The sequence below is a fragment of the Corvus moneduloides genome, chromosome Z (genome assembly GCF_009650955.1).
Source record: "Corvus moneduloides isolate bCorMon1 chromosome Z, bCorMon1.pri, whole genome shotgun sequence".
Lineage (NCBI taxonomy): Eukaryota > Metazoa > Chordata > Aves > Passeriformes > Corvidae > Corvus > Corvus moneduloides.
Genome location: NC_045511.1, coordinates 5874348 through 5889330, shown reverse-complemented (window position 1 = coordinate 5889330; position 14983 = coordinate 5874348). Strand labels below are relative to the sequence as shown.

Sequence of the window (14983 nt, the reverse complement as noted above, 5' to 3'; positions counted from 1 at the left end):
CACTGGAACCAGTTGACCAGAGAAATGGATACCCCATTCCTGGAAGTGTTCAAGGCCAGGCTGGATGAGGCTGTAAGCAGCCTGGTCTAGTCGGAGGTGTCCTTGCCCATGGCAGGGGGCTGGAAGAGTATGTTCTTTAAGGAGCCTTTCAGCCAAACCATTCTATGGTTCTACGAAAAACAGTCCATCGACATGACCACGCAGATTGCAAAAACGTAAGAACTCGGCTCGAACCGCGGGCCGTGTCGGTGACACAACTCTGGCTGTGTGTGCCCTATCTGGAATGTCACCAGGCACCGCCTGCGTCAGGAGGGGCGGAGAAGCGGGACGGACGCTCCGAGCGCCCCTTCCCCGCTCCGCAGCCCCCGCTGGTGTCAGTACCGCCGCTTGTCGCGCCGCCGGCCGCCGCAGCCCCCGGGACGTGCCCTCCGTCCGGCCTCGCCCCGTCCAGCCCTGTCCCAGCCCTGTCCCAGCCCCGTCCCAGCCCCCGGCAGCGCCCGGCAGAGCCGCGTTCCCCTCACACGGGCACCCGGCCCGGAGTCGGCTCTCGTCCCCGCGGTCGGCGGAGCGTGTGCCGGGGGAGCATGGGCTGAGCAGGCGGCGGCCCGCGGAACCTCCGGGCAGCCGGCACCACGGGGCGCTCAGTCGAGAGTCAGCGAAAAGCTGTTTCCTAAAGGCATTAAACGTTTGAAAAATGAGTCTAAAACATTCACCCCGAGGGGCCGAGTCTCTCCCCTTCCATGGCAGTTTCATGTCACAACTAGCATCTGTTTTCCATGGCAGCCCACCTAACTACAGCAGCAGGAGGATGAGAAGCACCTGAGTGTATGGTTATTTTGGCACTAGAGGTCGTGAGGTTTGGCAATCGACATTCCTTCAGAAGTATTTTAGCTATATGGATGTGATGCTTGAACGTTCCACGTGATGCTGGGAAAACCGTGTGGAAAGAACAGGCATTAGAAGTGCGTGTGGCATCTGGGAGGTCAAGGCCACTAATATGCAGGCAGGATATTGCATCAAACTGCAGACACTGTGTTGTAGAAAACAAAAGGGAAAAAGACCTTCTGAGAATTTATGAGATAAAACACATTCCAAGTCTGAGCTAGTGGGAAAACTGTGGGAGAGAAGGACAGTGATTAGTTTGTCAGACTGGCTTGGTGATGTTAAATCTAACAGGATTTACACTGTAATCTGCAGCATCCGTATAGTGTGTGAGTCTGGTGTGTACCTCATAACATGTGACTCGGCTGATTGCCAGTTATCCTCATCATCTGTTACTATAAATGTCTGAAAATATCTGTTCTTACAAGCTTTCCTCTCCTGTCCAAACCTTTACCATGTATCCTTACCCTCATGTGTTCTCTATACCCCCCCAATATATTCTATACATACACATATGTCCAAAATACAACAAATTCAATTTTATAAAATTACCCCCAGTTTATGTCCTTGTCTCTAAAGCAAAATTCCCCTTTGAATGAAATGTATTAGCATCATTTAAGCCCCAGGTTTTTTGCATACTAATACCAATTCCTGGATTGTTTCTGATTTTGCAGTCAGATACATTTTAGCACAGAGTTTGCAACGGATGTACTGTTACTGCGAACATAATGAATCATTAGCACTCCCACCCACCCAAGAAGTGAGAGCCAAATGTTCAGTCCTAGCAAAAACACTTGAAACTCCATTACTTTTCAAAATAATTACAGCTGTTGGCCCTGTGTATGACTTCAGCCCACAAAGTGGGAAGTGGCACTTTGATGGACTTGCAAAAGCAAAGCACAGCAGACTGGCAGAGCTGTAGACAAGCCTGCTGCTGCTGCTTTGTTTCATTGTAATATGTGCACTTCACAATAACTGTTGTTACTTTTGTTTTAGAAAGCTTTTATTCAAGTGGATGGTAAAGCCAGAAAGGAGATAGAAAAAGCATACATAAACTATTCGTGTTCTTTTTCTGCTAAGTAAGCACATCACTCATTTCGGATGCACTTTTTTTCAACTACAGGAAGTGAGTAATTTCTACAGAAGCCAAGAGGGCTCAAACAGGTTTAATTATAAGAGAAAGGAGTGGAAATCTTGCAGCATTTTCTTTATCTGATAGTCATATATTATTCTTGGTTATGGTGGCAGCTGTGTCTTGCAAGAATGAAGAAAATGTAAGGGAGGAGATAGAAAAACAAAGCCTGTCCTATATCTACATTATTCACAATAGTGATTCTTCTTCAGAAGGTCAGATGTGTTATAAACGTCCTGCTGCATCAACAGAATTAAGCTACAGTTGGCCTTTGTTTAAAAATGACTGAAAAAACTGTCAAAAATGGTTTGCAGCAAGCAGGCTTAATCCATTTACAGACAGCTCCCTAAAGCCATGACTAAATTTCTTAATTTTTAAAATTGGCCTGTTGTTGTCGTCACTCTTCCAGACACAGCAATTAAGGTGGAAATATAGGCCAGCCATCAGCTTTTTCAATGAAAACAACCACCGTAGTACCAAGTGGGGAGTCGTGACAGGACTGGTATCATTCATGCCACCTGTGTAGCAAGGTGAAAATCCAGAGAAAGAGAAATGCAAAAATTAAGTCAAATCTTGGCCAGGCCTGAAAAAGCTTAATCAAATTCTGCTCACTGGGGTTGTTCCTTCAATCTCAGAGTGGACAGTCAAACCAAGAGCAGTAACAGAAATGAAGGAAATGAAACCCAGATTTCTACTCATTAAAGTAAACTTTAAAAAAAATGGTTAAGCTTCATGCATAATGTTCAACAACAGAATACTGGAGAACAATTTTGCCTGAATTCTGTTTATACTGAGTGCAATAGTTTTAAGATCCAGAGGAACTGTCAGCTCTGAGTGTGGAGTTTTATGGCAGAAGTCCATTGCTACTGCCTGTGATGAACTCAAGAGTCTCTGGCTCTGGGAGAGTAATGTATTTGTCTTTGTTTGTGTATAGACGCCAAAAGAAATTCAAAAGTTATTGGGAGTTCTCCGAGTCTAAGCTTACAAAAAAAAATTCTGATTGTGTAACTCTTTCAGATGAGATAAGATTCCTATTTGTCTAGGACGTAGAATCCATTTAAGATGATCAATATAGCAGCAAAGACTATCAGAAAACAGTCCCTTCACCATATAAAGCGCTTTGTCTGTGCACTTATAGGTGTAAATAAAATTTAAAAATTTACTCTTCTCATTAGTATATTTTAATAAATAGACTTGTAATGATTTTGAGTCTAATATGAAAGTAGTAGAACATTGAACTGCGAGGTAACAACCTATATGAAGTAAATATGTATAGTGTTTCAGGATGGGATAACAATATATTAAAAAAGGTAAAGTAAGACAATTTTGAAATTAGAAGCCAAGTTAAACTTTTTCCCCCCAGAATTAGTAGCTAGAGGATATTTATTTCCTCAAATGTAATTTTTAGCTGGGTATTTCTGATAAATCCACTTAATAGACTCATGCACAAGGACAACCACTGATTCATGTTCTTTGCCTTAGGAGTAGCCTTGAAATTCCATTCCCATTTAAAGCTGTGATGGACTACAATCTGTTGTGCTAACATTTCCACTTCATAGGAGAGCCTGACATTTATTCTCAGCTACACACTTCCGAAGTATTAGTAACACTGAAGCCATGTTTTTGTATTACAGGAGTTTCTGTAATGGCAAGAATTGAGAATTGAAGTCTTGAAATATGGCCAGATAGAAATAGTGGAATGACATTCTCTTCACGAAGAAAGTCTTCACAGAAGAATACCGAACCCCTTCCCCCCTTCCCCTGTCCCTCTAAAGAACAATTTCTGTTTCCAACCTCAGCTAACAGAACAGACTGTATGAAGTAAACAAAGTCAAGAACACTATTTGCTGAGTCCTGTTCCTCTGCTAAACAATTTCACAATTAAACAACTCATTAGATGTGGTGAACAATCTTTTCTATGAAAGAGTTTATGCTTTAGTTTACTGTGCCAGTTGCATAGACTAAAGCCTTTTTTCATGATCCTGGCTGGCATCTGGTAACAGTCCATTCTTCAGCAGCACAACCAGCAATACAACACAGAGACTAGTTTGAGAACTGCCAGAAACAATCTTCTGAAAAGGAAAGTGGCTAATATAAACTTCAAATATATGATAAGTTTTATTTAAATGTACATTGCTACTCATGCCAGGGATCTGATCATAGCTAAACCTTATCTGCTAGCCATGAAGCTGTGAGACTGTGGGCTTTAGCCTGGGGATTTGCTAACACTGAGCATTTATTCTGGTGGATGAAAAGTCACACTTCTTCATTTCTGTCGGTGTCTTCTCACTTAGCAGAATGAGCTGAGGGGTATTTATATGTCTTGTAGTCCTTCTCATTTGCAAGGCTGCCTGAGAATGCACTAGGGAAACTCTTTCCCTGCACTGAAATATTAACAGTAGCTTCCAAATAACCTTGTCTAAGCAGTGCCAGATGAGGAGCTAATCAGTAACTTAGACATTAAAACGGTAATCTGCCTTTTCCACCAACTTGCTGAACTTGTAAAGAAATTACATTAATTACATTCTCTTAGCAGAAAGATGGATTTTTTATGGTGTATTTTTGACTGATGGAGTCGTTACTTTCAGTCAAAGAACTACAGTCGTTAAGAAAAAAATACTATATTTTGATTTTATTCTGTGGAATTTTAGTCTTCAGAATACTTATGTAAACCTTTTTTATTTTGCAAAGATAATGTGGCCATAGTAGATGTTTTATAATTCAGTTCTGCAGGATTGAGCTGTGATTGGAAATAATGCTTGCAGTACTGGCCTCTCACAGAACTATCAAAGCACACAGTTTTCAAAAACAAATGCATATGAGTAAAACTATGTATACTATGAAGTAGAAATACCTATTTATTTTAACAACCAATCTTCAAAGAAACTCTTGAAAAATAGGTGCAATTTTTATAGCCCTTCTTTTATAGAGAAGACCAACGTCTCTTTTGGAGGAAAGAGTTTTCAAAGTAGAACTAGCAAGTATTTCAACACACCAGGTCTTACCACCAACATATTGTTGAAGCACAAACAAATTTTGAAGCAACATTTATTCCTCTGAGCATCAATTCTGTGTTTCAGTGGGTATGTTTAGAGAACAGTATTTGTGGAACAGCACTGTACCCTTCTTTTTTGGAGTGTATACTGATGCTACAAGGAGCCTTTTTCTTCCTAGTGTCTTCCCACACCACAGCTTTTCACTGCATTATATGACACAGCCACCTCTGCCTCCTAAGGAAGAAATAACCCAAACACAAAAGGTGATGATAGACAGAATTCAAGGGAGTATAAATCTGCAAGGAGGGTGGAACTGCACTAGACCAAAGAAAAGTGTAGTTAAAGACTAATTGGTGCTGCAGGTTCAGATTTTACTCAGCAAAGCAAAACCTTGCAGATTTTATTGTGAGAATCAGCAGAAGCAAGGCAATCAGATTTTGGTTTCCCAATATCATACCGTGAATATCTACAGCTGATATATGTATCTATGGCTGTATCTATGCTTACATACATCTCCAAGTAGCAGAAGCATGTGAGGACTACGTGGTTTAACCACATGACTGTCGCTTTCCTGTATGAAAGTCATATGCATACTATCTATGTTAGCTGCTTGCTTTTTGAAAATACTACCTCAAACTGCAAAAACATATATTGCTGTGGGACTAACCTTTCTCTGCCCACCTCCTTTATGTGATAGTTTTTCAGAATTGAAGATTGAACAAAGAATGATGAGATTCAAACAAACAGATGAGAATGCAATGAGATTCATGAGATCAAATTTGATGAGATACAAATTCTCTTTATCTTATATGCCAAAAAATGTTTTGAGATTCACCCCCAAACCCCCTCAAAAAATTAAAAAGGAGGAAGCCACTGGAGAATAAATATATTTATGCAGCTAAAATGCTGAAATAGATCATACAGATCCCTTTTTGGAAAGGAATCAGAAAAGAAGCAGAAAGAGCAGAATAAAAAACACAGTTTGGGGGTCAGGTATCATTTGCCATTGCTTGTATTTGCTGAACTCCAATTAAAAAGAATTAACCTACACAAAATTCTGATTTTTCTTTTTCTCTTTGAAAATTAGGGTTCAAACCTAGTAACATTAATAGCAAAACCAACCACATCTACAATAATGATACCACAACAGTATTAAAGACTCTTCCCCAAACAAATACTGTTTTCTTTCCCATTAGTTGCCCACTGTCATCTGCTGGAGCTTCCCAAATCCCAGTGATAACATTTAGTTAGCTCAGCTTTCCATGTTTGGAAACTCTTGTTTGATTTTCTTCTTCATTTCTAGACTTCTTCCTAGGCTTTTTATTCTAGTCCTCTTTGCACACCTTAAATTAAACACTAATTAGTCAATAGTTCTGCAGTATGTGCACTAAGTAAGCTATTAGCATATGACTTAATACAAGGGGAATTTGTAAATGCTTGCTAATCCAGTAGTCACTTCTGTAAAACACTCCTGATTTAATTCACATTTTTTTAGCATAGTAGTAAGCTACCTAGGGGCAAAATTCACTCGCTTGGATATAATCCTACCTTGCTCATTATAGTTAGGGAAATAAACCTTTTATTTTTAACATAGTATCCTATGATTTAGGAGAGACTACCTTAAGTTTTTGTCTCTCATCTTTATCTTTTATTTGGCTTAACATTCGTCCAACTTCATATGTAATTTAAATGTTCAAATATAAATATCAGCCAAAGAAATTAATTTAAAATACGGTGGGCAGAAGGAATAATTAATCAGATTGGCAATTTTATGCTAGCATTTTAATGTAAATATTTAGGAATAATTTTTTAATACTCCATAACAACTAAAACTTTATGCATGTGACCACAGCTACTTCATTAACTCAGAAAATCATCATAATGGGAATAAAATCAAGATTTCCCTAGTACAAATAAAGTTTACCTCTACTCAGGACAGAGATGAATCTTGTTAACTGTGATCTGATTAAGGACTATGACAAAAAACACATAAATTTTCCAATTCTATTAACAGAAAGCAACAGTCATAAAGCTCTGAAAACCTGTCTGAGTACTATGATTTGGGTTTGAGTAGGGAATTTTAAAGTCATACCCTGTCACATTTAACATTTCAAGTGAAAGTTCTCCAGTAAGAACTACAGGGTTTCATTGCCTCCCATCATGCCTCCCAAAATCCCAAAGTCAAATTTGGTAAAATTTTTGCTGCAGTTCTTCTCTGACAGGCTTCTGGTAGAGAATACTTTAGAATGTTTGGGACGATGCTAAGCTGCCTACTGCTGGTCGCTCTCATGGACAGTGACACCAAATTAACGTCCTTGGGTAACTCCAAGATTTTGCAGAGGCAGTGTGGGGGTTTAGGGCCTCTGCAGAGCACGTGCAATCCCTGAGACACCTGCTTGCCTCCCCTGACTGTAATGAATGCCTGTGGTTGTTCAGAGGGATTTGATACCAAGACAGCCAACTGGAAGCATGAAGCACAGGGGGATGTCTAAATACTGACTGTATGCCAATCACTTGCTTCCATGCTTCCCAGTTCCCACTACCAAATATTTTCTGAGTTGAATTACCTAACATTGGAAAAAGAGGTCTTTTTGCATGAATATTTTGTAACTTCTGGCCTGAGAGCAGAAGGCTGACTTTTAGGCATTGCTTATTCTTGAAATTTTTAATCCTAGTTCCTGAGAAAGCACAGTAGGCACAAGCGGATATGCCTACCACCAGACCTGGCATTAGACCTTTCACCTGAAGATGAGTCATTTTGCAGGATGCAAAGCAAAATACATGAGGTCAGACAGAGAAAATACAGAAAAGGGAGGCTTTGTTGTAGCTTTTCTCCAGGGTTGTCTGACCATGGCTTCTGGTCGCTCTGATTCACTGCTGTGTTCAGGCTCCTTACTCAGGAACCTGCATATAATGAAAGTAGAACTTTGCAATTTAACGGATTATTTCAATGTAGCCCTTAATTTTTTAAACAGATACTCAGGAAAGTGAATAGGCTTGAAAAGGCCAGTTTTTCGGTAATCTTTTAAAGGAAAAGAGATCTACTTGCAAATATAACTTTTGAATTGGAGAGATGATAATGTGTCCCTGATCAGAAATGCCAGATGCTGGGTGAAGTTGTGAAAAGAGGGTACACTCAGACCACATCCAGCAGTCACACCAGAAACCATGTCTGCTTCAGTTTTATTTTCTATATTCATCAGACAAAGGACAGCATTTGTAATAGGAATGAGAAAAATTACATAGGCAAGAGTCTTATTTTTCTTTCTGATTTTTTGCAACTCATTCCTAAAAACCAAACCACATTTCACTCTTTTAAATTGTTCTACTGCTGTTATGAATACAATAAATACAGCCTGGGGTCATGTACCGTTCTCTCCTGCGCTACACTACCAGTGCCTGTAACTGACACAGGATGAAAGGAGAAGAAGCACATGAAGCTTGTCACCCTGTCTCTCTTTCCAGTGAAGTGGACAGTTTGGGTGAAATGGTGATACAAGGATTTACTGATGCAGCAAAATATGAGACCAATTTAAAAGTAAGAAGCAAAGATTTATGCGGGGTTGCATATAAGACTATTGATGTGAAGACTGATAATGTCTCTCAGGTTTTATTTTTAAATGGATCCCTATTCTAACTCCAAAATGGGTGAGTCTGTAACAAAATCAAGGCTGTACTACACTGCAGTCTTATAAAAAAGTAACCTGAAGTGCTAGATGAAGATAACAAGCAGAGGTCAGCTCTATGATGCATTCTAATCTCTATGCACTTTAGTAACCACCAAATATTTCTACTAAAACAGACTGTTGAAAAATTAAATTCACACGTAAGGGCCAAGTGTTGTTGTCTACACACTGCAAAACATCTACTTCTATTTTCTAATTTTTGATTTGGGTGGTTAATTTTAATTACATGGGCATTCTTGCCAGGAATGTTGTAAACTATGACTTATACTTCTCTGTTTAACTTTCTGTTTTATGAAAGCTTACATATTTACCTATCAGGTATCAGTGCTGAAGGGCACTATTCAAATATAGAGAGTATTCTATTTTGTACCATGGTTTTATTCACCTCCTTGAATGTGAGATGATACATGAACAGCTTATCTGGTTCAAAACCACATCAGTCCTCTTCCTGCTGTTCTGCCTCAAGAAGGATAATCACTGTCTTACAAACCCACTGACACTAAAAGAGCCCTACGTATAGATTTCATTTGAAGTCTTTCAGTTAGGAAAGTTTTGCAACATTAACTAAAACTCTACAAATCAAGATGGATAAAGTATTCAGCAATCCCTCACAGTTGTATCATGTTAATAACAACCTCTTCCTTAAACTGATGGAGCTGAACTGGAGACAATTCCTTTTGAAAAGGAAAAACAGTTTACTAAATGACTCTTTTTAAGCAGTTTTTTTTTCACTGTAGCACACGAAAGTGCTGCAACAGCTATGACACGGAGAAACTTTTTCTGAATGCGAGCAAATATGGCTTCCATTCATTGGTATCAAATGCTCACAAACTCTGCACGTGCAAGGGATGAAGCTGCTAATTCACCCCCAAAGATGAGGAAGTGACTGTGACAGTCTGGGTGGGGAGCAGACTCCCGTCTCTCCAATGCCTTACCTGTTAGCTGTGTACCTTACTTACTATTATTCAGGGGATGGATGAATGAATTTCAGTCTGAATGTGACTTGTGCCCTGTACCTCACTAAGCAATATTATTTTGTTTGTGTTGTGGCTAACAAGGCTATAAGTGAGATAACTCTCTGTTTATCATGACCTAGATAACGCCTTTTAATGATTAACTGAAGAGTACCTGATGTAAATATGGCTGTTTTCCAAATCTGTTTTATTTATGAAAAATATTGTTGATTGTTTAAGAAAACAATATACAGGTCACTTTAAAGTACTTTTCAAAGAAATGATGGGGAACTGGTTCAACTCCACTAGAATTGTTCAACTCCACTAAAGCTGATTATTATCAATCCTATATTCAAAACACTTGCTGGAAAAATTGTGAGCTTGTTTAGCAAAAATGAAATAGCTGAAACTAGCTAAAACAAAGGAGATCTACATTGCTGCTTGGTTACTGAACTTCATGGATCAGATGGAGGGATTTCAATGGAAGCTAAATCTGAATATGCTCTGGACTGCAAAATATAAATACTCTTCTCTACTCTTAGAATTCATAGAATCATAAAATGGTTTGGGTGGGAAGAGACTTTAAAGATCATCTAGTTCCAACACCTTCTACTAGACCAGGTTCTGAGTGCTCAAAGCCCCTGCTCAAACACTTCCAGGGATGGGGCATTCACAACTTCTCTAGGCAACCTGTTCCAGTGCTTCACCACTCAGTATTTCTTCCTAATATCTAATCTAAATCTGCCCTCTTTCAGCTTAAAGCCATTTCCCCTTGTCCTATCATGACAAACCCTCGTAAAGAGTCCCTCTTCAGCTTTCCTGTAGGCTCCTTTATGTACTTGAAGGCTCCAATAAGATCACCCTGGAACCTGCACTTCTCTGGACAGAGCAATGCAACTCTATCAGCCTGTCCTCACAGGAGAGGTACTCCAGCCCTCTGATCATCTTCCTGGCTTCCTCTGGACTGGCTCAAGAAGGTACAAGTCTTTCTTATGCTGGGGGTCTCAGATCTTGATGTAGTACTCCAGCTGAAGTCTCATGCAGTGACTTCAGCAAGGCCTCAGACACTGTCCTTCAACACAATATCCTCATAAGCAAACTCTGGAAGTGTGGACTGGATGAGTGGACAGAATTGTAGTATAAAACTGGCAAGCTCAATCCTTGTGTCACAGATAGTCTCATTTTTTGGAAAAAAAAATATTTATATTTCACTGGTCATGTTAAGAGAATTACTGTCAGTTTGAAATTAAACACTAGTATGTTTCATAGTGAGAGAGACCCCTCTTTTGGTTGAAGTAGTTAACACCAAGCATGGGAGAACTGTTCAGCAAACTGAGTTATTCCAGGCTAGTCTCAGTCATGGGAGAGAGGCATTTGTAGGGAATTAATATCCCTTTGAAGACTTCTAACAGAAGTAAGCTTTAATTTCTGCTTATTCACACTAACTATAGTTAAAACAGATATTTACACCCTAGAGTCTAAAGCAAGTATGAAAAGTGGCATCTAAAAATTCTGTTGTTACATGAAAAGCTCCCATCTCCTACTCCCTAATTTCTCTGCAAAAGGAACACTCAGCACCTTAGAGCATAGTTTTCTGATAATGAACTTCAAGTATGTCATTGATATTCATTAGCTTCTTTCAACACAGCTTCTAAAAGGGATTCATGTGGATATACTGAATAGAAAAGACTTTATTTTGATCACCAATCTCTATATATTTACACTGAAAAATCACCATAAATATTAAGGCTACCATGGTAGCTGTTGCTTCTAAGAATTTGAACATATGATTCCTGTGCTTCTTCTCTTCTCAATGTCATAGTTTCTTACTTTTTTGCTAAGGTATTTTGTCACAGATTTATGCCTCATGGTGAATTCTTAAAAGAGCAAACAAGAGAATTTTGCTCTCGCTTTTTTAGTTTGTTCTTTCAATTTTGCTCTTGGCTTTACCAGATTGCTTTTTGTCCTTCCTTTGTTGTTTTCCCTGTATATTCTGCAGTAGTTCCCTTCTGTGATCATCCCTTTCCTCAGAGAGAAACTTCCCAATGACACATCTTCCAGGAAGTTTAGCAACATAAAATCTCCATCTTAAGTGTCTGTTTTCTGGTTTATCATCAATATAGCTTAGTGACACTGTGCGCTCCAGTCACCTAGTTTGCTACCTTGTCAATCAGTTCTTGCTGAGATTGCAAGCTGAGCCATCTGGATGACATGATGAGACACTACCCTGGCTGTTGTATTGGTCTGGATACTCCATGACACAACAGCACAACCAGGAGGATTTCGTAGCAGGAAAGGTCTGTATAAGTTACATTTTGAACATTCCTCACAAGAATTCAAAAAGCATCTAAAAGTGTTTTCAATTATTCTGTGAAATGTAGCAGAAGTGTTTTTAATATATCTTTCTTCTTAACATACTGCTGTAAACATGTTTTACTAGAATTCTATAAGCCCCAAGAACAAACCTGTGCATATTTCTGCACCTTTGCCATGAAATTTGTTGCCATGGAAGTATCAAACCCAGCTCATAACTAAGAACGGGCAAACCCTTTCATGCAAAATAGTATCCAGCCTCAATCTCCATTCAACAGTCAAAATTAATTGTAGCCATTTTCATGCTTTATAGTGACTTAATATCTTTGCTATATCACTAAAATCTTTCAACCACTTATATCCAGTGCACATAGGCCCAAGATCATCCAGTTCAGTGCATAATTTGGGCACAGCAAATCCAGCAGCATTTCTGAGAAATTAGATTAAACTAAATTAGACTAAATTATTCTTACTGTTCTTTGCCTTTTCTTGCTGCCTTTGAATTTATTGGCAAAGAATAATTTTCTAGATTAATTGGAGAGCTGACTGTAGTGCCTTCTTTCTAAACTTTAAAATTTCAGATGATTTATGGCTGACATGTAGAGTATACTCTGCAGATTAAATGAATGGAAACCTTCAGACCAGGGAGAATTTAAAAAGCGAAACATCTTCCTACAGAGAGTGTCTTGCGTCCTGCTGTCTGAACAGCTTCTCCTGCTGGAGAAAAGAAGCTGACCTATGGCAAATAGCTGTGGGAGAACATGTAAGAGTGTTCACCTGCACGCACATCTTCTCTTCTGGATATTGTATTTCCTTTTAGTGTCATGAATTTTACTCTTATAAGTTTTCTAAAGTTAGTCCCTTGGAGTTGAAGAAAGAGCCCTATTTTTGAGTATCTCTATCTCCAGCTTAAATACTTCTGGATTACTCTGCTGTGAGACAAATCAAAAAATCAAAAATAGATATAATATTCATAACTGAAATGGCTTATAGAGAGCAATTTGAAACCAATGCCCAAAATCATCTCTTCAAGAAATATATTAACAAATGATCATGAATATAATTTATCTACATATATATCTATATCTTCTAATATTTAATTAACATGATGTCTTTCTGTTAATAGAATAGATTTAAAGACTTAACCTTCTGTTCCCTGATGAGCCCTACACACAAATGCCCATACTGTATGATGAGCTCCTAGGAGAATAAAACTATATAGCACTGCCAAGACTGGGTCCTTTTAAGGTAAATATGGATATTGGGAGAGGTTAGTTGAAAAAACCCATTGATTTTAACACATTCCAGAGCCTAAAAGCAGAAACTATTCAACATTGAAAAGCCACACGTCTCCTCAAAATTGCTGAAGTACCATTTTTTTCTAGAGATATGAATGTATAATTCAATTAAAAAGATGATATATTTTGAAAATTATGGAAAGTTGCGTTTCTGGTTTAAATAATAATTTGCCTGTTTAGTAAGTATACTTTCATCAAGAAGAAAAGCAAATGCTCTTTCACTCTGCCAGAACATGATAGAAAAAGTAACTACCTGGAAAATTACACAGTGTAAGAACCTGTGAATTAACATGATATAAAAAATACAGGGTCCAGAAAAGTATATTCCCATAAAGACACCTAAGACCAAGTTGTCAAAAAGATAACCAAAAGTAGCGTGGGGTAAAATTTTCCAAAATATTAATGTAATTTACACTGTTACACTGTTAGTCTTGTTTTTAAGTCAATGTTTCCTTAGAAATAATATTGTCTTTTAAAAGGATTTTTTTCCCCTCATACAAATGTTATCGAAATAGGATTTACCATTCTACATCAGAAAAGTCAGTTTTGAAAATTTCTCCTCATTGCATAAGCACTTTTAATGTGAAGGCTTTGTGTCTGTATAGCTACAGAACTCTATGTCCCAAAAAGAAAGATCAATGGATTCATCGTATCAGCTTTTTCTACTAGATTTTCTTGCAAAAAGTTGCTAATGAATGTATTCATGACAAAGTCACACACTGGTATAAAAAGAAAAAGAATTGGGAAAGAACTTAAGACATGAAATAGAAATCAGAAGTTAACATGACAGAACACTAAAAGTCACCAATTTGAGCCACTATGTGACTCAAAACCTCTTTAATAAAACAGATATAAGGATATGAAGCAATATACATTAATTACTATAAAACGCATTTTTCAGTTAGATGCTTTTATGAATAAATTATTCTTACCTGTTATAGTTGCTTTGTTAATAGATGGTTGGCTACACATTGGTGATCGTCTATTAAAAAGGAAATGAGAAAAGTTTTAAGCCTGATGAACTCACAGATGACTGAATCCTTGAACAATATAACAGATAATACATTACCTGGGAATTTATTTGGGAACTCCAGGGCAGTAATATTTTGGAAACTTACAGGTTTATTAAAAGCCTGCCTAATCACACCTAGAGCTTATACATAGTTTGAAATGCGATTTATAAACATTTACAAAGACATTCTTTTCTTTGAAATGCTAATTACTTCTAGTTCTCAAGATGTGTATTTTGGCTGAAGGAAATTACTTCACTATATTTGCCAGTGTAACTAACATTAGTGTTAACTGTGATGCTGTAACATGACTGGAGAAAGATCCATATTTATAATGGCTCATTTACAGTTATGAACTACTGTGGGTAAGTTAGGGTATCACTACCTTGGATGAGTTAGGTAGAGTTCTAGGTTGAGATCATGCAAGCAGCTCTCAGTGAGTGCAGCTGTCTGCTCACTCTGTTTCATTTGCAAGACTCAAATTGTGCCTGAGTGATCATCTTTGAATAATCTTAGACATATGACTACTTTATTGAAAATCATGTAAGTTGCAAAAACCTGCTCCAAGTTTATGCAAGGACAGCAATGCAAGATCTATTAGAAGGCAAGGGAGCTGTTGTCTCAGCTACCAAATATAACACCGTCAGGGGATTAATAAACTTATTCATCATTGTTTCATGCAGGTTTGGTGGAACAGAGTGAAATCTGTAACA

At 38.2% G+C, this 14983-nt stretch overlaps 1 protein-coding gene across 7 annotated transcripts in view; it reads right to left on the bottom strand.

The window, feature by feature from the left end:
* The window catches only part of PDE4D (phosphodiesterase 4D), a 553794-nt gene that overhangs the window by 72231 nt on the left and 466580 nt on the right, over positions 1–14983 (bottom strand). For all 7 annotated transcript variants that reach the window (XM_032095592.1, XM_032095591.1, XM_032095596.1 and 4 more), the window contains one exon: positions 14193–14242. In XM_032095592.1, coding sequence (XP_031951483.1) covers positions 14193–14242 — 50 coding nt within the window. The remainder of the gene's footprint in view (positions 1–14192; positions 14243–14983) is intronic.